General features: G+C 42.4%; 1 protein-coding gene across 5 annotated transcripts in view; it reads left to right on the forward strand.

Moving 5' to 3' along the window:
• Nucleotides 1-558: 558 nt before the first annotated feature.
• Nucleotides 559-24,751, forward strand: part of LOC127003447 (little elongation complex subunit 2-like) — a 134,987-nt gene continuing 110,794 nt past the window's right edge. For 2 of the 5 annotated variants that reach the window (XR_007757078.1, XM_050870157.1), the window contains exons 1-2: nucleotides 562-947; nucleotides 22,239-22,413. Coding sequence is in view for 3 of the 5 variants with exons in the window: in XM_050870157.1 (XP_050726114.1) it covers nucleotides 865-947; nucleotides 22,239-22,413 (258 nt within the window). In the remaining 2 variants the exon portion in view is untranslated. Of the gene's footprint in view, nucleotides 948-22,238; nucleotides 22,414-24,751 lie in introns of all 5 variants that reach the window. The other 3 variants (XM_050870184.1, XM_050870168.1, XM_050870176.1) reach the window with 3 other exon arrangements.

Here is a 24,751-nt window from a genome sequence, read left to right on the forward strand (position 1 = left end):
ATATGATGATGACTTAACTCTGATTTTCGTATGTGTAATTTTACATTATTGTTACAATTTTATGCTAGTGTGATGCAGAATTTTCTCAGGAAAATGATGGTGGTCTCAGTTTTTCGTAAAAATGAATGTTGGGGTCAGGAAACAGGGTCAGAGTGAGGTGGGTGAAGTCGTAGGTTTGGGCAGACAACGAGGATGGGGCGGGGCTTAATTATTAGGCTCGAGGAAGGGGCGGAGCTTATCGGGACGCCAGCCAATCATCGTCCAGGATGAGATGCCGTGAACATAGGGTATATAACAAAAAATCCACATCTTAATTTATTTTATTGTAGTAGTTTATAACAAAAAAACATCCGAGAGGTCCTAATAAAAAAAGCTCATTTCAAAATTTGGTTCTTCACGTTCTATGAGTGACGATACCTCTCCATACTTGCCTTGGGTCAAGGCCACCGGCTAGGCTCCGCCCACCCCCATGTTTCACCTCACAGTGAAGAGCGGCGCCTGGTGAGGGCCACTCCATGTATTCTTCCTCCAAGCTTTCAAGGACTCCACTTCCAACCAAGACCAAGACCAAGACATGTAAACAAACGAAGCACACGTGCGACAACCAGTCTCCGTATTCACAGGCCAACCCTAGAGGACCTGCTGGGCAGCGACGCCCTCAGCCCCAACACTGCCTTCCACGCCCTCAAGTGCACGCAAACCTTCCTGCAGAAGTCGGGGCAACTCGACAGGATCAAACTCCCGCCCTGGTGACGACGGCCAACACAATCAACGACTCCTGATAACAACTACCACTGACGGGGCTCCAGAGGCTGTGGGCCCACAGCCTAACTAGCCCCATAAAACACCCACGAAGAAGAAGACATGGGTGACCCTGCTGGCGGGCGCGTACATGAGCACTCCGCTCTGGACGAAGAGGATGTAACCTTCATACCGGGCCTTTTCAAGTGAGTTGTGTGACAGACCCACAATCGTGTACGTTCTTCTTCTTTTGACCTGGTAACGCTTACACATACACTTTGCACTTTATGGAGGTGTATGGTGAGCAACCTATTTTAGATGTTGACAACCACAAAGATCTTGGGGTCAGGATTGATTCTTCTCTCAAATTCCATCTTCATGTGAAAGAGCAAAGCTAGTGGCATAAGTAGGTCAGGACCCAGAGCAGGGAGGGGCGGTAATCTCTGGTAAGGTCACTAGTCAGGTCAGTAGCTTGGAGGGTGAGTACAATAGTCTGGTCAGGGAGATTAAACTAGGACAGAAACAGTTTATACCTCACAGGGAAGTCAGGTCAACAGGTAATTACCCGCGATGGATGACAGACAGGCTAAAAACTGAAATAGGAAGGAAAAGAGGGCTGTATGTTAGAATTAAAAGGGGGGAAACTCACCTAAGGGATAGTTACAACAATTTAGCTAGAGCAGTAAAGAAAAACACACGTATGGCAAAACGTAATTATGAGATTAGAATTACCAGGGAAGCAAAGACCAATCCAAAGAGCGGTAAAGATTCGTATTAGGTCCGTGCCAGTATCTAATAATTTACTTTATGAAACATCAGTATCTCTTCATATATCTTTTCTACAAACCTTCAACAGTCATGGAAATGCTTTGAAAATCCAATTCAAGGACTTTTTTTTACTCTTGAAAATAGGGGATACTGTTTACGGAAGCGCGTCGCCTCCTCTGGCGGCGGCCGCGACGATGCTGCAGCCGCCACAGCCGTAAAATAGCTTGCAGAGGGTTTAGGGTCAGGGAGCATATGTAAACTACTCCAACCGAACTTTACGACCTACCAGAGGATGCGACGCGCTTTCGTAAACATTATCCCCTATTTTCAAGAGTAAAAAAAAAAGTCCTTGAATTGGATTTTCAAAGCATTTCCATGACTGTTGAAGGTTTGTAGAAAAGATATATGAAGAGATACTGATGTTTCATAAGGTAGGTAATGAGATACTGGCATGGACCTAAAACGAATCTTAACCCAAAGGGCTTCTTTCAGTTTTATAAGACCAAGGTTAGGGATAAGATAGGGCCGCTTAAGTCAGGAGAATCACGGATGAGGAAATGAGCGAGGCGTTAGATAGATATTTCTTAACTGTATTTACCAAAGAAAGATTAGATGATATACCTCAGGGAGAACAGATCTACAGGGGAGAAGAGGTAGAAGAATTAACCGACATCAACATAAGTAGGGAGCTCGTGATTAGACAGATAGATAGACTTGAAGTCACTAAGGCGCCAGGGCCAGATGAACTTTTCCCCAGGGTAATAAAGGAATGCGAAACTGAAATAAGTGGGCAGTTAACAGAAGTATTTAGGAAGTCACTAGACACAGGGGCGGTGCCTGTTTCATGGAGGCAGGCACACGTTATTCCAATATTTAAGAAGGGAGACAAATCTTCTGCGGAGAACTATAGGCCGATTAGTTTGACGTCAGTTATAGGTAAAATGATTGAGTCAATAATAGCTGATAGTATTAGGGACCATATAGACAGACATAATTTAATTCACGACTCACAGCATGGGTTTACTAAAGGAAAGTCGTGCCTCACTAATCTTATATCCTTTTACAATAGAGTATACGAGGCAGCTGACAATGATGAGAGCTATGATGTGGTTTATCTTGATTTTAGTAAGGCCTTCGATATTTTTGTAGGTACCTCACCAGAGACTGTTAAATAAAGTCAGGGCTCATGGGATAAGAGGGAAGGTATTTGATTGGATTAAGGCGTGGATTAGCGACAGGAAACAGAGGGTTACCATTAACGATAAAAAATCCGAATGGGGTAATGTTACCAGTGGGGTTCCTCAAGGTTGAGTTTTAGGCCCGCTTCCATTCATTATCTACATCAATGACATAGACAATGGGATAATTAGTGACATAGGTAAATTTGCAGATGACACCAAAATAGGATGCACTATTAGGACAGGGGAGGATGCTAGAGCACTGCAGGAGGATCTCAACAAACTGTCAGCTTGGTCAGAGAAATGGCAGATGAATTTTAACATCACCAAGTGTAGCTTACTTAGTGTAGGAACACGCAACCCATTACACGGGTATAGTTTAGACTCGACAGCGATAGGCAGGTCTGAGTGTGAAAGGGATTTGGGAGTGTTAGTGAACTCTGACCTAAAACTAAGGAAGCAATGTATTAGTGCGAGGAATAATGCTAACAGGGTATTAGGCTTTATTAACAGGACGGTAACCAACAGGAGTGCAGAGGTCATCCTCAGACTCTATTTAGCGTTAGTTAGACCACACTCAGATTATGCTGTCCAGTTTTGGTGCCCACACTACAGAATGGACATCAACTTGCTAGAATCAGTTCAGAGGAGGATGACCAAGATGATTCAGGGGCTGAGGAACCTCCCATATCAAAATAGGCTGAAACATCTAAACTTACATTCACTAGAGAGATGAGGAGTGCGGGGAGATCTGATAGAAGTATTCAAATGGGTCAAGGGTTACAACAAAGGCGATATAAGTAAAGTACTGAGAATTAGCCAGCAGGATAGAACTCGCAGTAATGGATTTGAATTAGAAAAGTATAGATTTAGGAGAGATATAGGCAAGCATTGGTTTAGTAATACGGTGGTGGGGGAATGGAATAGACTCAGCAATCACATAGTTAGTGCAGGGACGATAGCTTGTTTTAAGAGTAGACTGGATAGCTACATGGATGAGGACGACAGGTGGCAGTGAGGTGTGGGTGCAGTAAGGTGACGGGGTACTGGATGCGTGCCTAATACCGCCGGTATAACAAGGATCAAGCCTCTACCTGTAACCCCTGTAACTACACCTCACCCATCGTGAGTAGTGGGGGGGATTCTGGAGCTGCCCTGTGTAGGCCACCCAGCCTCTTGCAGTTTCCCTATGATCTTATGTTCTTATGTATTCTTGATACTTACTTACTTGATATAGTTTAGAGGAAAACTCCTCAGAGCCATAGTGGTCTACCGCTGCTGCCGGTCCCAGCATCCCTAAGCTGAAGGGTAACGTGGTTCGCTAATGAGTGGTTGGTGCTCTGCAGAGTGCGGTGTAGCCTGGGACTGGCGGCTCGTCCGGGACCATCCGCAGGTACTTGTCCAGCTGGGACTTGAACTTCTCTACAGAGCAGCCAGTGATGTTTCTTATTGTTTTGGGGAGGCTGTTAAAGGTCTTGGGGCCACTGTATGGTAGGCTGGCAGAGAGGAGGGACTTTAGACGTGCTGGTGCATGGGTTGGTGTGGCTCTCCTGAGGCATTTCCGTCCCATCCTCTCGTTGGTGTAGGCCTCCACTTTGTTTGTGGTGGAAGGGTTAGGTACTCTCCCTTCAATTATTTTCCAAATGTACAGTATGGAGTACCTCTCTCTCCGTCTTTGTTGGGAGTATAGGCCTAGCCTTTTCAATCGCTCCCATCCCTTGAATCTGCTTGGTGTAAGACCGTTGGACTGATTCAAGGGCTTGGATGTCCGTGGCCTTGTGGGGGGACCACAGCTGACTGCAGTAGTCCAAAAATGGGCTGGACTAGAGCTCTCCACAGAGTCATGAGGCAATCCTTTTCCCAGGAGTAGAAGGTTCTCAGTGTCCACCCTGCAATCCTTCTGGCCTTCTTTATGGTCTCCTGGGTGTGGTGGTGGAAGGTGCCGTCAGCATCTCCCAGGCATTTAACATGCTGACTGGTGGCTATGGCTTGTTTTTCACTGGACAGGAGGGAGGTGTTGTTCATTCATTCTTAATGGAACGGAACTATTTGTAGAACTCTAGATTTTATGAGAGAGGTTTTTATTTCACATATGAGGCCAATCCTCGACTACACTTCTGTGGTGTGGTTTACTGGATATTTGGGTAATGTAAGACTACTAGAAGCTATTCAGAGAAGGTGGACTTCGAAAATCATTGGGTTCTGTGATGTACCTTACATGGATCATCTCGTGCAACTGAGTCTCTAGGTTCTCAATCAAAGGCAGACTGATCAGAGCTGATCTTATTATGGTGTTTAAAATTGTAAAAGGACTTTGTCCGAATCTTGATCATTTGCTGAGGAGAAATCGGAATAGGGACACTAGAGGTCACTCCTATCAGCTTTATGTCCCCTGTTGTAACACTGATGTGAGAGCTTGCTTCTTATCATTGAGAGTAATTAACATTTGGGTAAAAATGTAGGAAAAGTAGGCGTATTATTTTCAAGACACATATTATGTTTTCATGGACAAAATATGACTCCTTTTTTGGTGTAGATAGTTGTTTTCTGCACAAACCAGTAAAAAACCTACTTTTAGGGGGATACATGTGTCATGCCCTGGGAGTTTATTTTCTCTTTTTCTATTTTCCTACACGTCCTCTGCGTGTCAAAACACACGAGAAATTAATGAAGACAAGGTGAGGGTATTCACCGGCTGCCTGGGATTGAACCCGCGACCAGCGTGACGGGAGAACCATTCTTTACTGAGTCGGCCAAAGAGGTACCCCACTGGCTAAGTGGGTTATGAGAAGCTCGTTCATCAGGCATAGTCGCCGCACAACATGACTTTCTCCTCTATGTAGATTAATTTCTGTGTGTTTGAGACCTTTAGACTGTGACCCATTTTGGTGCACTATTTCACAATGTCCCCGTAGAGACATACCTCCAACACTTCCCATTTTCTATTACCCTCGGAGCATGGGCCATCCTACCTGTTACCCCTTCGGGGAAACTCAACAGAACTGCAGGAGAGGATGCCCACCACTATGCCACCACTGTCATGCCCCGGGAGTTTATTTTCTCTTTTTCTATTTTCCTACACGTCCTCTGCGTGTATCAAAACACACGTGAAATTAATCAAGACAAAGTGAGGGTATTCGCCGGCTGCCTGGGATTGAACCCGTGACCAACGTGACGGGAGAGCCACTCCTTACCGAGTCGGCCAAAGAGGTACCCCAGTGGGTTATGGGAGGCTCGTTCATCAGGCATAGTCGCCGCACTACACACATATCAGGAGTACTATGGTTCCCCGTAGCACACTCCGCCCCGCTCTGCCGTTCACACCAGTTTTCTATGCAAGCGAGCGAGTGAGTGAGGTTTCTCTCTCAATAGTCACAAATAATTTTTAAACAACATTAGTAAAAAGTGGCGGACAAATACCGCCACCTGTTTTAAGGTGGTTAGCGATGGTAGTGAAAAGGCATAGACATACATTTGTTTTGGTGGCGGCAGCAGCCATTGGGAGGTGAGCAGTGTTGCCAACGATCCAATGCTTGGTTAGCGATTAGCCCACGCATGCAGGTCCACCACGCGTGGTTATTATTTTTTTTAGAACATGCACCTTTACCTAATACTATACCCAGCCCTCAGCACGGCAGCCGTTGGGCTGGGTGTTCTAAAAAAAAAAATAATAATAATAACCACGTGTGGTGGACCTGGTCTCACATGCGTGGGCTAATCGCTAACCTAGCGCACCATTGCTAACCAAGCGTACCATCCCTAACAGGATCGTTGGCAACACTGCTCACCTTCCAATGGCCGCTGCCGCCACCAAAACAAATGTATGTGTATTCGTTTTTACTCGATCCCCCCACCCTTTGAACATATGTGTTAGACCATTTCCGATGCTCAATAGATTAATCTGAATACACTGAGGTATAAACAATATAGAATATATGTCCCTTGTGCTTCACAGACCACTCCTACTAATCCTACATATTAACCAACATTTGGAACAGCTTGCCGGATTCAGTTTCTGTCATCTCAGTGAATTCCTTAAAGCACAAGATGGGCAAGCAGCTTGGTCAGATCTTATTCGAGTTTGATTAATTTGCTACGTGGTTTGGTTGTTCTTCGGGTGTCTTGTTTGGGTTGTTGTTGTTGACTGGGTATTGAAAATTAGTAGTTGTCCGTGCCATCTTGTGATGTCATATTAGCCAACCATCTGACCATATTCAGGGAAATTCATCAGCTGCAGTTTTGGTTGGAGACATCACACAGTTTTTGGATGGGGTGTGTCCCCATCCAGGTAAGAAATCTAGGTAAGTTGATGTTATTTGATGGATGTGATGGGGGAAGGAAGCATCACTGCTCATGTTGACCCTTAAGTCCTTCACTACATCCCTGGCAGTGACCTCTTGTTGGCCACATCTGTAATTTATAGAGTCCATGAGTGCTTTGTGACTGCCATGCTGCAAGAACTCAAAGTTGACTTCATTTTGAGCTGTGTTGTCTGCTGCCCACCTCATGATTCTGTTTTGGTCTTGCTGCAGTAGCTAGGCATCTTGTTGTGTGGAGATTTTCTTAATGATTCTTGTGTTGTCTGCAAAGGATGTGGCCGCTGAGTGTTGCAAGTCTCTATCAATGTCTCCTACCATGATGAGGAATAAAAGGGACCAAGAACTGACCCTAGTGGGACGCCACTGATAACGCTGCTGGCCTCTGAAAGGCTGCCTCGAATATTCACTCTTTGTCATCTGTCTGAAAGAAAACTGTGAAGCCATTTTCAGTCTGTTCAGAGCATGAAGGCGGTTCAAGGTGTGGCACATTCTGGAATTGCCATGAGTGCGACGCTGCCAGTTCAACTGCCAATTATCAGATTAGCACTTCTCCCTACCTACCCACCCACAACCCACCTGTTTATCTCTCTCTCTCTCTCCCTCTCGACCAGGGGGAGGGACCTAGGGGGACATGCCGACCACCACTACCACCACCACCACAACGTGGCAACATAGGAAAAAATGGCTGCCACATGTCATAGAATTTATACAAATCGTTGTTATAATCCTAAACATCGACACTCATAGTACTATGTAGCTTCCTTTACTATATACAGAATATATAAAATATCACTGTCAAATAGCACATGGATGGGAAATAAGAGAGAGACGCATTTACGAAGGTTGATTTGGCAGCATGGCTAGAGGTAAATGACAATACCAGCTCCACTCTGAACCGCCTTCATGCTCTGAACAGACTATAGTGTCCCACATATTCCCAGTGCTCTGACTTTATATAGGAGAATTCCATGATCCACTTTATCAAAAGCCTTAGTGAAATCCAGATAGTTGACATTAACATTATCCCCATCTAGTATGTCCTGTAATATCCTCTCATAGTGAGTTAATGACTGTGAAAGGCAGGAGCGTCCTTGTCTAAAACAATGTTGTCCTGCGTTGAATGCTTTCCTGTTTTCCAAGTAGCCAACTACAGTCAAACCTCGATTTGTGAGTGCCTTAGTTTAAGAGTGTTTTGATTTACGAACAAAAAAAATCCCCCCAAAAATGCCTTGGTTTACAAGCGGTGACTTGGTATATGAGCATCCCGTTTTTTTTTTTTTTTTTTTTTTTTTTTTTTTCCGCCAACCCCCAGGTGGGCATACGGGCCGCATGACGCGGCAGCACGAGTTGCCAGCTCAGCACGTTTGCTCCGCTCCTGGCTTTGAGAGGTGGAATGCCTCTGTGCTGTGATGATGTCATCAGCAAATATGGCGGCCCAAACAAAACAAAAGTGCTTCCATTGCATCAGGAAGATCAGCGTACCCCATTTTGCTGCAAGTGAGACGCCGTTACCATAGCATCGATGAGGCTTAGTAAAAGGACGGCCTTTGTCTTTACTCTTACAGCGAACACTGCTCTCATTCTCGTGGTATGCTCTCCTTATGGCAACGTAACTCATCCCAAAACGTAACTTCTCCTAAACCTGAATTCTTCTGCAAGGTGAACACCTTTCTTAAACACTTTGGGTGGTTTCAACAGGTGTTTTGGTAGAACAGTGTTGCCACTCACGCCATGGCTACTTGGTGTGACGAGCGGGAAATTTAAAAATCCTAAAAAAATTCTTACATGACAATCCGTATAAAACCGAAACCATACTATTTGAGGGACGACTGTACTGGGAATAGAGTCTCAGTTATGCCACCTTGATCTAAAACAAATAAGGAACGCAGCTTGCATCCCATCCTCCAATACAGAACAAATCCTTGTTTTATGAAACGGATGGCAACCCTAAAATATCTCTAGCCTGTCATGACTGACAGCCGCTGCCCACTGCTGGTGAAGGCAAGAGGAAGGGGGGAGAGATGTTACGACGTGTACTTTACATGTATTTCAGGACGACCCTTGACAAACATAATTTTATGGACTGGTTTTGTGGTTCACCGAAAAATTCCCTCACTACATTTTTAAAATGCTGGAGCCATATTTATAATAAAAAAGTTATGAGTATCATACGAATGAGACGTTTTCTGTCATAAAATTATAGTCGGTTCACCCGAGTCTGAAGTGAGCATTATCGCACAACGGCAACCTATAGCCACACGGCGTGTCCGATTTCGTGGATACTGTATGCTAGCCTGCGCATGGTAAACAGTCATCAGTGTCAATACTATGCAGTCAGCAATAACAAATACCATCAATTATAGTCAATTATGAGTTAAAAAATGTTAGTAATGTCGTAAATAGCTGTTTTGTTAATTTACAAGATCGCTGATTATGATTATTAAACAGCCTTGAAGCTGTCCACCACCCAGAAAATTAGCAGGCTTTATATTAATAAAACAGTTATTTACGAAATTATTAATATTTTTTAACTCATAATCGACTTTAACTGACGGTATTTGTTACTGCTGCCTGCATATTACTAACACTAACGACTGTTTACTTAAAAAAAACATTTATTAAAGATAAATAAGAAATGCCAAAACTTCCTAAGTTGACTTTTAATGATTTGTATGCCAATAATAGAGGAGTTTTATGAGGATTCCAACGGTATCATTGGAATTTTCATACAACCAGTAGTTTTCGAGAAAATGGAGGAAAACTATATTTTCTATCTATTATGTTCTCTCCAGTAGAAGAAACAGCTCAAGGGCAGCAAACAAAACACAACAGCCAAGTCAAGGCAGTCAAAATAGGAGTCAGTTTTGTCTGGAATAGTTTTGATAATAATAAGGCAATTTATTTTTATTTATTTTTTTTTTTTTCACAGTTAAGGAGACAGCTCAAGGGCTCAAAGAAAAATTATATAAAAAAAAGCCCGCTACTCACTGCTCCTGAATTGAGGTCAAAGGAGTGTCCAAAAAGAGAGGTCAATTTCGGGAGGAGAGGTGTCCTGACACCCTCCTCTTGAAAGAGTTCAAGTCGTAGGCAGGAGGAAATACAGATGAAGGAAGATTGTTCCAGAGTTTACCAGTGTGAGGGATGAAAGAGTGAAGATGCTGGTTAACTCTTGCATAAGGGGTTTGGATAGTATAGGGATGAGAATGAGTAGAAAGTCGTGTGCAGCGGGGCCACGGGAGGGGGGGAGGCATGCAGTTAGCAAGTTCAGAAGAGCAGTCAGCGTGGAAATATCGATAGAAGATAGAAAGAGAGGCAACATCGCGACAGAATTTAAGAGGTAGAAGACTATCAGTAGGAAGAGGAGAGCTAATGAGACGAAGAGCCTTAGACTCCACTCTGTCCAGAAGAGCTGTGTGAGTGGAGCCCCCCCACACATGAGATGCATACTCCATACAAGGGCAGACAAGGCCCCTGTATATGGATAACAACTGCGCGGGGGAGAAGAACTGGCGGAGACGATACAGAACGCCCAACCTCGAGGAAGCTGATTTAGCGAGAGAGGAGATGTGAAGTTTCCAGTTGAGATTTTGAGTTCAGGATAGACCGAGGATGTTTAGTGTTGAAGATGGTGATAGCTGAGTGTTGTCGAAGAATAGGGGATAGGTGTTTGGAAGATTGTGTCAAGTTGATAGGTGGAGAAATTGAGTTTTTGAGGCATTGAAGGACACAAGGTTCCTTCTGCCCCAATCGGAAATGATAGCAAGGTCAGAGGTTAAGCGTTCTGCAGCCTCCAGTCTGGAGTTGTGTACTTCCTGTTGTGATGGTCTTCTATTGAATGAAGTTGAATAATGCATATCCATATGAGGGCGGACAAAGCCCCTGTAAATGGATAGCAACTGTGTGGGGGAGAAGAACTGGCGGAGATGGTACAGAACGCCCAGCCTCGAGGAAGCTGATTTAGTAAGAGATGAGATATGAAGTTTCCAGTTGAGATTTTGAGTTAAGGATAGACCGAGAATGTTTAGTGTTGAAGAAGGTGATACCTGGGTGTTGTCAAAGAATAGGGGATAGTTGTTTGGAAGATTTTGTCGAGTGGATAGGTGGAAAAACTGTTTTTGAGGCGTTGAAGGACACCAGGTTCCTCTTGCCCCAATTGGAAGTAATAGTAAGGTCTGAGGCTAAGCGTTCTGTTGCCTCCAGCCTTGAATCGTTAAGTTCCTGTGGAGTGGGTCTTCTATTAAAAGAAGTTGAGTAACACAGAGTGGAATCATCGGCGTAGGAATGGATAGGACAGTTCGTTTTGGAAAGAAGATCATCAATGAACAACAGAAAAAGAGTGGGAGATAGGACAGAACCCTGTGGGACACCACTGTTAATAGGTTTAAGGGAAGAACAGTGACCGTCCACCACGGCAGAAATAGAACGGTCAGAAAGGAAACTGGAGATAAAGGTACAGAGAGAAGGATAGAAACCGTAGGAGGGTAGTTTGGAAAGCAAAGATTTGTGCCAGACCCTATCAAAAGCTTTTGATATGTCGAACGCAATAGAAAAGGTTTCACCGAAACGGCTAAGAGAGGATGACCAAGAGTTAGTTAGGAAGGCAAGGAGATCACCAGTAGAACGCCCCTTGCGGAACCCATACTGGCGATCAGATAGAAGGTTAAAAGTGGAAAGGTGCTTTTGAATCTTCCGGTTAAGGATTGATTCAAAAGCTTTAGATAGACAGGAAAGTAAAGCTATAGGGCAGTAGTTTGAGGGATTGGAACGGTCACCCTTCTTTGGCATAGGCTGTACAAAGGCATACTTCCAGCAGGAAGGAAAGGTAGATGTTGATAGGCAGAGACGAAAGAGTTTGACCAGGCAGGGTGACAGCACGGAAGCACAGTTTTTAAGGACAATAGGAGGCACTCCATCAGGTCCATAAGCCTTCTGAGAGTTGAGGCCAGAGAGGGCATAGAAAACATCGTTTGGAAGAATCTTAATAACAGGCATAAAGGAGTCAGAGGGGGGATGAGTAGGAGGAATATGCCCAGAATCGTCCAGGGTGGAGTTCTTACAGAAAGTTTGAGCGAAGAGTTCAGCCTTAGAGACATGAGACGGCAGTGCTGCCGTTAGGGTTAAGGAGAGGAGGGAAAGAGGAAGAAGTGAAATTGGAGGAGATATTTTTGGCTAGATGCCAGAAGTTACAGGAAGAATTAGAAGAACCAAGATGTTGACATTTTCTATTGATAAAAGAAGTTTTGGTAAGTCGGAGAATAGATTTGGCACAATTCCGGGATGAAATGTAAAGGTCAAAGTTAGCGGGTGTTCGAAGGCTCTGGAACCTTTTGTGAGCTGCCTCTCTATCTTTAATAGCCTGAGAACAAGCATGATTAGCACTCCTATTTGCTGTCTGGAAGAACTTTGCCAGATGCAATAATAATCATAATAAATACCTCTGAGTCTCTCTCCCTAACACTCTCTGCTGTAGTTTTTTTTTCACTTATTCCATCATCACCATCACTCATGAGAATCATCATTATGCTCTGTACAAAAGAGTCTGAAAATCTCTTCACTTGATAATTTCTTAGCCATATTTTCTAACAGCAACAGTTACTGGTCCCTGCGAATATAAAACAAAGTATTGTATCACGACACGATCACTTTGCATTGGAAGTAAGAATAAATTTCACCAATTTCGTCTGACGACTGTAATCTAGGCTTACTAAGCTCCGGATACAATTTAAAGGGATGACAGTCCGCGCTCACAGGCTGCCTGCTGAGAGGCAACTAAGTCACAGGCAATTATTACTTCAAATCCAACGGCACGAGAGTTGACGATTAGTTTATTTTATAGGTCTAGCTTGGATCTTTGACTCAAATGGTTTTGACGCAATTCTGAAAGCTAACTTTATTTTTGGCAAATTTTTAAAAGTTTTTTGATGCGATTCGAGTCAAAAGCTTAGGCCTTTATGTAGACGATTCCGTTTTGACGCGAATCGTGTCATGGTGCGTGAAAGGGTTAACCCCTTCGCGCCGGATGTTCAAAAGGCCCGCCTGGCTGATTATACGGCGTGCCGTGCGCGGGAAACCTGAGCCGGCATGTATCTGCTTGTCGCCTCTGTATATTATGCTGCTGAAAGCCCTCATTACATGTATCCCGTATTTGCAAAGCAGCATACACGACGAGTCAACATATACCTGCTATGCATAATATAAATTGCGTCAACACGAGAAAAAAAAGCGAAATAAAGAAAGGGCTGAAAGGGGAAAGGGGGAAAGAAATAGAGAAAGCAGATGATTGTGTAGAGGAGGAAGAATGTCGAGAAATTATCAGCAAATACAACTCTGTTATCATCAGTCAGAGAGCTGCCAGATACTCCTTTGTCATCACAGACAATGTATGTGTGTACGTGTGTGTGTGTGAGAGAGAGAGAGAGAGAGAGATAGGCAAGGAGTGGTGGTGTTGGCACCTTGGTGTCTGAGAGAGAGAGAGAGAGAGAGAGAGAGAGAGAGGTGGGCGAGACGTGATGGTGTTGGCGCCTCGGTGTCTGAGAGAGAGAGAGAGAGAGAGAGAGAGCCAATGAGACTTCCTAATTTTAGACACAAGGCGGGAAGAAGGCAGTGCATACTGTAGCTCATTTTTTGTGATTGTTGGGAACAAGGATGGTGGGAGGAGCAATAGGATTTCAAGGACTGCATACAGTGTCTTTACTTAGTAACCAACACAAAGTACGGGACAACTCAATAGAAGAAGAAACAGAATAGAAATATGACGCCTACTTAGGCGTCATCGTATATGCTACTGGGGCTTCATGACGCCTACGTAGGCGTCATCGTATTGAAAGGGTTAAGGATTGATTCAAAAGCTTTAGATGTTCATGAAAGTAAAGCTATAGGCCAGTAGTTTGAGGGATTGGAACGGTCACCCTTCTTCAGCACAGGCTGTACAAAGGCATACTTCCAGCAGGAAGGAAAGGTAGATGTTGATAGGCAGAGACGAAAGAGTTTGACCAGGCAGGGTGTCAGCACGGAGGCACAGTTTTTAAGGACAATAGGAGGCACTCCATCAGGTCCATAAGCCTTCTGAGAGTTGAGGCCAGAGAGGGCATAGAAAACATCATTTGGAAGAATCTTAATAACAGGCATAAAGGAGTCAGAGGAGGGATGAGTAGGAGGAATATGCCCAGAATCGTCCAGGGTGGAGTTCTTACAGAAAGTTTGAGCGAAGAGTTCAGCCTTAGAGACAGATGAGACGGCAGTGCTGCCATCAGGGTTAAGGAGAGGAGGGAAAGAGGAAGAAGTGAAATTGGAGGAGATATTTTTGGCTAGATGCCAGAAGTCATGGGAAGAATTAGAAGAAGCAAGGTGTTGACATTTTCTATTGATAAAAGAAGTTTTGGTAAGTCGGAGAATAGATTTGGCATGATTCCAGGCTGAAATGTAAAGGTCATAGTTAGCGGGAGTTCGAAGGCTCTGGAACCCTTGGCGAGCTGCCTCTCTTATCTTTAATAGCACGAGAACAAGCATGATTAAACCAAGGCTTTTAGCATGAGGAGTAGAGAAAGAACATGGAATGTATGCCACCATTCCAGAGACAATCACCTCTGAGATGCACTGGGCACACACAGATGGGTCTCTCTCTTGGAAGCAGTAATCATTCCATGGGAAATCGGAAAAGTACATCCTCAGGTCGTCCCACCGAGCTGAAGCAAAATGCCAGCAGCATCGCCTCTTCGGTGGGTCCAGAGGGTGTACAGGAGCGATAGGACAGGAAACAGAAATAAGGTTATGATCGAAGGAGCCCAATGGAGAGAACAGTTTGACAGAGTAAGCATAAGGATTAGAGGTAAGGAAGAGGTCTAGAATGTTGGGCCTGTCTCCAAGATGGTCGGGAATACATGTAGGGTGCTGAACCAACTGCTCTAGGTCGTTGAGGAGAGCAAAGTTGTAGGCTTGTTCACCAGGCTGGTTTGTGAAAGAGGATGAAAGCCAAAGCTGGTGGTGAACATTGAAATCTCCCAAGGTGGAGATTTCAGCAAAGGGAGAGTGAGTCAAGATGTGCTCCACTTTAGAATTCAAATAGTCAAAGAATTTTACATAGTAGAGTTAGGTGAGAGATAAACAGCACAGATGTATTTAGTAATAGAATGACAATGAAGTCTTAGCCAGATGGTGGAAAATTCAGAAGAGTCAAGGTCGTGGGCACGAGAGCAAGTGATGTCGTTCTTGCGTGGCAACATCCAGCTTTGGATTGAAATTTAGGATAGAGATAGTAGGAGGGAACAGAGTAGAGGTTGCTGTCAGTAGCCTCAGAAACCTGTGTTTTGGTGAGGAAGAGAAGATGAGGTTTAGAGGAGGAGAGATAGTGTTCCACAGAGTGAAAATTAGAACGAAGACCACGAATGTTGCAGAAATTGATAAGGAGGAGGTTTGAGGAGTTATCATTACTCATTCCATCCAGTCTACTCACATCACAAGCACTCCTCAAATGACTCATTTCCACTGCCTGCACTCTATACCTCTGACTTTCATTCCAGGCCCACGTTTCACTTGCATATGTGAGGGTTGGTACTATTATTGTATTTCTCAAATCCCTCTTTACCTCCATGCTCACACTTCTGCCATTCATGATTTGTCCCAAAGACCCTACCACCCTTCTTCCTTGCAATGCCCTTTCTCTTATCTCTCCCTCCATACCACCATGCTTACACATAACTGATCCAAGGTACTTAAACTCATTGACCTCCTCCATGTCTTCACCATTGAAAATTATTTTGCATTCTTTTTCACATTCAATTCCCACTCTATATGGGTATACAAAATCTACAACCTCACTTCTACTTTGCTCACAAACCATCACATGGTGGTACTTTTGTTGACATTTACTTTCAGCTTTCTCCTATTACAGACACTATCAAAAACACTGACCAAATTTTGTAGGTCACTTTCATTTTCTGCAATGAGCACCGTGTCATCAGCAAACAGTATCGAATTCAGTACCCACTTCCTTCCTTCATCGAACAGTCTTACTCCAACTTCTCCAACTTTACCCATTTGCTATTTATTTAAATATATATCGGTATCTTCATGACTTTTGTAACCAAACTTGCGATAATCGCTACTTTTTTTCTGCCTCAGAAAAAAAAAAGTCTCCTCCCTACCGTGCATGCGTGGCCCGGTGTTGTATGAAAAAACTTCGGGATATGAAATATCTTCGGTGAAGAGATTTCATACTTCGATCATCAACATTAAAACACTCGGATATTTTTTTATATTACTCAAAAATCAATATATCAAAGAGAAAAATCATTTAACTTTGCCCGAAAAATGATTATTCACTGCCTCTAATTTGATATTCCATATTCATTTGTGAGCATGCCATGGTATTGAAGGCACCCAGTGTTGTGTTATTTGGTGTCCCATCGTCAAAAGCTGGTGCTTTTGTTTACAAACACTGGTCTCTCGTGAACTGCTCATGTTCAGACCAGTAAGCGTAGCCCTGTACAGTCTCACAAAGCTTTTTAACACATAAAGAGTTGCTGGAAGGCTGAATCAGACATGCAGTACCACCATCCTCGCTGTTTCTAGAACGACACTCTGTACATATAAATATACAACTCGTACAGAGTGTCGTTCAAGAAACAGCGGGGATGGTGGTAGTGGTACTGTATGTCTGATTCAGCCTTCCAGCAACTTCTAATTACGGTTAAAATGCTTTGTGAGACTGTACAGGTCTACGCTTGCTGGTCTGAGCATGCGCAGTTCATGAGAGACCAGTGTTTGTAAACAAAAGTGCCAGCTTTTGACGGTGGGGACGCCAAATAACACAACACCGGTTCAGGCGTTTCCAGTATTACCGTCCATGTGTAGGCTACGTGTCAACGTGTGGTTTTCAGGTTTTGTAAGTTTTCTAAAATACAGATAATGAAAATTTGAATTCATCTATGTTTTTCTACTTGAAACATCAATATAGTATCATTTTCGCTTATCGGACTTATCGCTAGCTAGTATGAGAATTGTGGATTTATATCGGGTATCGGTTATCGCCTATATTTGTGTCTCCAGTTAACGAATATCGGTTATCACCGATAAGGTTTTTCATTATCAGTTATTGGTTATTGGGAATAAGGTTTTCTGTTATCGTGCCCAGCTATGGTGGCACCCCTGTTGACATTCCACAAGGTGACCCTTTGGGAGTATCTGGTGCAGTTGTGAAGAAAATGATGGAAAGGTCCATGGGTAAGGGACATATCCTATGTACTGATAATGGTACACTAGCCCTAGTCTGTGTCAGTATTTTCTGGAAAATATGACTTGGTCATGTGGCACACTACGTAAGAACAGGAAACATATGCCAAAATTTGAAGCACAACCTGTTTCTGGTAATGTGGAGCTGCAAAAGAGTGGAAAAGTCATGGCCATTAACTGGCATGACAAACATGATGTGACCATGCTCACTACTGTTAATCAAGGACACTGACAAGGAAGACTACAAGACATATGAACAAATTAGTAAGCCAGATGCGGTGATTGACTACAACACGAATATGCGCCTAGTCAACAAAAGTGACTGTCAGCTTGCTGGTGTTGAATGCGTGAGAAAATGTGACAAATGGTACCATAAGCTGTTCTTTCATGTTGTTGATGTTACAATGCTGAATGCATATAACATGTACTTAGTCAAGATTGAAAAATAAACAAAAAAAACAAGAGTTTTCTTTCAATGTAGTCTGCCAGCTTTTGGAGAAATATGGGACAGTGACAGTTACAGCTCGAGGATGACGTCAGTTACATGGTCCTGACAGACTCCTGTGTAAGGACTGCCTCACCAGACACAAGTTAGAATATTTACTGGACACAGAAAAAGGACGCAAACAACAGAGACGGTGTCATGAATGTACCTCTACAAACAAACGTGAGAGGTCAAGAAAAGTGGTCGTGATTATGTCCGCAGAATGTCAAGTACCAACGTGTGCTGTGCCCTGTTTCATTGAGTATCACACACTGAAAGAATACTGAAAAGCACAGTGTGAGGTAGATTGTAAATAGTTTAGAGTAAGGGAAAATAAAATAGGTGATCTGAAAGGTGAATGTGCTAAAAATAAAAATGCAAGCAAATGTTACTGGAAACTGGCAAAGTGATGTTTCCTGTGATTTATTTCACTTGTTGTAACTGGAATGAATAATTAGTTGCAAGATAATGTTCAGACGTGACTGTGCCGTGTGTCATCTTCCCTTTGCCACCATCCTATCTACCCCGTCACCACCAGTGCTCACAAAGTCGTCTCATATCCTTGACCTTTATCCAGCCATCATTGCCACATTAAGTGAATTATTATTATTTTTTTTTTATTTATTTATTTTTTTATTTTTTTTACACTTCGGTGCTCAACATGTTTCTCTTGGGTGTTGTAATACTAAAAATTGTTTTCCAGCAGGTTATTATTTTGCCATTTATTGCGCACCCAGGAGCTATTCCCGAATCTCAATTGCACAGTTTACGGGTTAAAGGCAAAAGATAAAGTCCACTAAGTGCTGCTCTTGTAAAAAGAAAATAGCTGTAGTAGTCAAACAAGAGGGTCAATTTCAATTGGAAAAGCGACTTGTACTCCTCTTTTGAAAGAAGTTACATAATAGGTTGGAGGAATTACAACTGCTGGGAAGCTATTCCAGAGTTTACTAGCAAAATAAATGAAAGAATGAAGATGCAGGTTAACCCTTGAAATTTTTTTTTGAATAGCATTGGGATGAGCTAGAGTAGAAAAGTCATGTGCAGTGGGGTCACAGGAGGGGTGGAGGCATGCAGTTAGTAAGATCAGAAGAACAGTTGGCATTAAAATATTGATAGAAGATAGAGGGGCAACATTGTGGTGGAATTTAAAAACTTAGAAGATTGTTAGTAAGAGGAGGGGAGCTTATGAGACTAAGGGTCATATTTTAAAACATTTCGTCGCCTAAGTTCACCTATTTGGCAGGGCTGTCGTAGGAGTTGTGGGCATTTCCAGGGGTAGTTTTATGACCCTGGTGGTAGTCTGACCCTTCCTCTGTATGGTGAACCTAAAGAAACACTCATTACAACCCATTTGACCCCCTCTTTGACCTCTAGAAATAGTTGATGTTAGAAGTGAAAGTGTCATAATACCAACCTAAAAGTCTTTGACTACTCTGTCCACTGAGGCTGTGTGTGTGGAACTCCCATACTCCAAGTTAGGGCAGATAAGGCCCTTGTACAGTGGGGCCCCACAAGTAGCATTTTTCTATTAGTCTGTTTCAATAAGATATTACAGGCAGCCATGCCCCCTCTTTTTTTCACTTGATTTTGGTTAGCTATGTGGCAGCCAATCTCCGCGCAGAACCCATCAGTTTGCTGCCGCCTTGGCCACTGGTGTCACGACTCTGTGAAGTGCTCTTAGTTTTCTAATAATATCTGGAATACTACAAGGCCTGCCTGTGTTTTCTTAGTAGCATTGCCATCAGTGAGTCATTATCTATAACATTCTTTTTATAACACAAGACGACAAATTATTTTTTCTCGTAGATATGTGATGTATGAAGATATTTTTTTTTTTATTTGATAAAATCAAGTTTATATTTCTAGCTACATTCAAGTTAACAGTGTACTTATGGATATATTTTTTTGTCTCATCATAATCCTTGACACATTAGGCACTATACATGTTCAATGGTAAAATTGCGTTAAGTTAATATTTCATGGTGATATTGAGGTGTAGAAATATTTTTTCATGCATTCCATTGCACTGTGAGGCAGTGGCAGAGCGAGCTTCCCGGACCAAGCAAACTTAAATTTTCCAGTGCAGTGATTGGCTGCCACTTGGCTAGTCAAAATTAAGAACATGAGGAGGTGTGACTGCCTGTAATATCCTAATTAAAACAGACTACAGTACCCTCTCAAGTTTCGCATTATCCGAGTTGCGCGATCCTCGAGTTTAGCGCTTAGTCCTAAATTCTTACCATCACGACTTTCGCGCATTACTGCCTGTTCGTTTTGCTTTGATTGACATGAGTCCGGTCTACCTATCTATCATGTCATCGTGCTGTGCCTGTAAAAAAAAGGCGTCCAGCCATTGGGCCTATGGGCAACTGCGGTTGCCCGTATGCCCAACCGGAAGCGAGTTGTTGGTTGTCCTTATGAATGGAAAACGGTTGTGAGTACAAGCGTGGGTACCGAACGGCTGCATGTAAGCAAACAGACAACGGCAGTGGCTGAGGATTGAGGAGCAGTGGAAGATGGCCCACTAAGGGATTCGTAAAATGGACTGGCAGAGCTGCTTTGTTTACTACTTGATTAACAAGATAAGAGAACACCCTGTGCTGAGGAACCACGGTCCAAAAATCTTTTTCTCAAGTCTGTGAAAATTGTAGATCTCCCGGTGTTGTTTTCCTTTTCTTCTTCTTCTTCTTTTGACCTGTAATGCATGGCAGCGACGGTGAAAAGTAATAGTGAAAAATTGCAAAAGGGCATAGAAAAGCAAAATCAGGGAAAGAAAAGGACAGAAAAACACCTAAGTTCAGGGTGAAGTGTATAAGTGTGCACTGTTAAGTAACTAAGGGCTGCTTTCACTGTCACTTTGTTTGTTTTGATCGTTATCAATGGCGGTGATCGCCACTTAGTATTTCACGTGAAACTGGCCGATGGGGTAGTGGCAGCTGCAGACGAAGCGAGCGGTGTTGAAAGTGTTTGGTAAGTGCGAGGCTTGGCTAACAACGCAGCCGCCACTACCTGATCGGCCAGTTTCATGTGGAAATACTAAAGCAGCGACCGCCGCCATTGGTAACGATCAAAGCAAACAAAATGACTGTGAAAGTGGCCCTAAGTGCATGTTGTGAAGTATAAAAGTGTGGAGAAGGAGGACCTAAGAAGCGATACAAAGCGTTACAGGTCAAAAGAAGAAGAAGGTCCACTACACTGGCCGGTGTTGCGAGAAATATCTCCCCGATGAAATTAGTCATTCCCCTGTCTACCATGCATGCGCGCTGTGGGAATACACAGCATTAAAAGTATTAATTTGCCTGGTTTTGTTCTAGTCTGTCCGCTTGTGATCTTTGTGAGCTCTGAGGGAGATATGGAAACAGTAAATAGGTTGAACCTCTCTGCAAGCTATTTTGCGGCGGCGGCAGCGGTTTACGTTCAATAGGCATTGAAAAGTCAATCATGATATTAGTGATTTCATGATTTTTAACAGAAGGAGTTAGCAGATTATTTCATAACACACAGAAAACTACCAGAAAAATACAGGTTTGTCCAACTGTCCCACTGGTAACCGCGAGTGACTGCCCTTACTGTAGCAGACAACATCACGTGGATCACAAGCGTGTATTCAGAACTGCCAGCCAATTGTAAGGCAGCCGCCTTCAACTGTGGCATAAAAACGAACTGTTCTTACTTCCTATTTTCTGCCTGTTAACAAGGTACGTATTTTGAGATAACAAGGGAGTAAAGTCGGAAAAAGTCATTATTTTCCACGGGTCGGAACCAATAAGTGCTTTTACATGGATTTCAATACCTCGAGTTTGGCGATCCTCGAGTTTAGCGCCATACCTTCGGAATGAAGCAGGCGCAAAACTTGAGAGGGTACTGTAGAGTGATTTCAAGTCTAGCCATATGATAGAGACAGTTGTTGAATTTCTTTAATTTTATTTGCTGTTTGTGCATTAGTATTTTGCTTTCTTTAAGTTTGTTTGTGTCCTCATCTAAATGTCTACAACAGGTTTAGTAAGCTTTTTTTTCTTGTGACATACATTTTTGTCTGTTCACAATTATCAGCTGAGCAGCTGCTTGTAGTTATGATTATTTTTATTATCTATTTCGTATTTTTATTACCTGATTTTTATATAGAGCTACTTATCAGTAATTAATTCATGGTTGATATGCTTAAGCACCTGAAATTGAAAAGAAAATGATAGACCACCACCAACGATGCATGCTTCGTTGACGTGTAAAGCAAATTTTCAAATAACTTCTTTTAGCTAATCCCTTAGATGTGGTGCTTAAATGTGTTTGACAAATTGTGGTAAAGTCCTTTTTCAAGTAATCCACTATTTTTTAGTTATGTATCTTGATTCTGTGGATATTGGGAGGTGTGGGATGTGGTCTGTTTCCTTAGCTATGGCTGATAAGTCATGAGGAATATGATTTTTTTTTCTGGGGAGGTCCCATTTAACCTTGCTTGAATAGATTGATGATTGAAAGAGTGAACAACAGTTTTTGTACATAAAGTTTTATTTTCAGAGGAAGTAAAGGCAATGACGAGGTGGAAGCAGATGACCTCTTCATTAATCAAGCAGCATTACAAGACTATTGCAGCATCTTTTCTCCTGATGGTGTCCCCAAGAACATCCGTGGTGATCCATATCTATCTGAAATAGTCAAATTTTCAGAAGAATGCTTAAATGACATAGCACAGGTAGTAACTATTTTATACTATTGCTGTATTTTATTGTATTATATTACCTGAACAACTGGTGGTGAATGCCTATTGTCAATGAAATATGGGGTCAATGAAATATGTCATTAAGATCTGTCTCACCTTGAATATAAAAACTTCTACTTTACATCTCACTTTCTCACTTATTTGTTACTCAGATATAGCAGCTCCACATTCAAGTATATAATGGGCCCTGATTTTTGTGTCTAATTGATACCATAAAGTCACCACTAAACTTAAATCTCACATTACTAAAAATATTTAATTGTTGGGAATAGTTCTAATAAGAGTCATAGTTCAGCAGCAGACACCACCAAAATTTAGACTCATTGAACATACCCCACAGAAAAGGATTGACTATACAGAGTGGTAGAATAGGCCCTTTAGAACACCCCCAGGTAGTTAGTGGATCCAGATTGTGGTATCATTTAAAAACTATCGACCATTTTCTATCCAAAGAGGAAAAAAATAAATAATACATATATATATATATATATATATATATATATATATATATATATATATATATATATATATATATATATATATATATATATATATATATATATATATATATATATATATTTATACAGTCAAACCTCACCATTTGCGCACATATGGGTGGTCTGAAGGTGCGCAAATGGCGAACTTAATAACCTATGGGGAAAAATACATATGGGCGGTCACGGCCCTAACCCCCCCACCCCCCACCCACCCCCACCAGCACAAAAAAAAAAAAAAAAAAAACTTCTGCTGCCAGGAACACGCCTTACTCACGGCCAATCTCTCGATTTTTTCTTCCACTGTCCACCTTCTTAATCACTTCCACCTGTGCAATGGTCATCATCGGGTTCTTCCGGGGTTTAGGCTTCAATGACACTGTGTGCAGCATGATGGTGGCCATTTTGCTGCCAGAACAGCTAGTAAACGTCCTCAAGATCAGCAGATGCCATTTTGCTGCCAGAACAGCTGGTAAACGTCCTTAGAAGATCAGCGGACGCCATTTTGCTGCCAGAACAGCTAGTAAACGTCCTTAGAAGATCAGCGGACGCCATTTTGCTGCCAGAACAGCTAGTAAACGTCCTTAGAAGATCAGCGGATGCCATTTTGCTGCCAGAACAGCTAGTAAATGTCCTCCGAAGGTCAACGGATGCCATTTTGCTGCCAAAACAGCTAGTAAATGTCCTCCGAAGGTCAACGGATGCCATTTTGCTGCCAAAACAGCTAGTAAATGTCCTCCGAAGATCAACGGATGCCATTTTGCTGCCAAAACAGCTAGTAAATGTCCTCCGAAGGTCAACGGATGCCATTTTGCTGCCAAAACAGCTAGTAAATGTCCTCCGAAGGTCAACGGATGCCATTTTGCTGCCAAAACAGCTAGTAAATGTCCTCCGAAGATCAACGGATGCCATTTTGCTGCCAAAACAGCTAGTAAATGTCCTCCGAAGATCAACGGATGCCATTTTGCTGCCAAAACAGCTAGTAAATGTCCTCCGAAGATCAACGGATGCCATTTTGCTGCCAAAACAGCTAGTAAATGTCCTCCGAAGATCAACGGATGCCATTTTGCTGCCAAAACAGCTAGTAAATGTCCTCCGAAGATCAACGGATGCCATTTTGCTGCCAAAACAGCTAGTAAATGTCCTCAGATCACCAGATGCCATTTTTTTGCCAGTGAGATGCTGTTACCATAGCGGTGAAGTGTCCAAATGGCAAGACCACCCGCGCTGGGGCGAAGGTGCGGACGTGGTGTTGTTGAGAGTTTGTTTAATGTTTTTTGTCTAATACATTGATCTATTCGTTATAAGCTATTTCGGCAATACGTATTAGAAAGCATATTCATTTTAACTGTTCTTATCAATTTTAAATGTGTTAATATAGTACATATGTAGTTACTTTTATTTATTTTTGATGTTTTATAACGTTTTAGTATAGAAAAAAAAAAATTTTAATTGCATTATCCAGATCAATTTCGGATAATCCGGTTTTTCGGATAATCCGCTTTCGGATAATCGGGGTTTTACTGTATATATATATATATATATATATATATATATATATATATATATATATATATATATATATATATATATATATATATATATATATATATATATATATACATACATACGGTACCCTCTAAGTTTCAAGGCTTCATTCCGAAGGTATAGCGCTAAACTTGAGGGTCGCGAAACTCAAGGTATTGAAATACATGCAAAAGCGCTTATTGGTTCCGGCCCGTGGAAAAAAAATACTTTTTTTTCGACTGGACTCCCTTGTTATCACAATTTTTTTTTACTTTACTCTCTTGTTATCT

The sequence above is a fragment of the Eriocheir sinensis genome, chromosome 3, assembly GCF_024679095.1.
Source record: "Eriocheir sinensis breed Jianghai 21 chromosome 3, ASM2467909v1, whole genome shotgun sequence".
In the NCBI taxonomy this organism is placed as follows: domain Eukaryota; kingdom Metazoa; phylum Arthropoda; class Malacostraca; order Decapoda; family Varunidae; genus Eriocheir; species Eriocheir sinensis.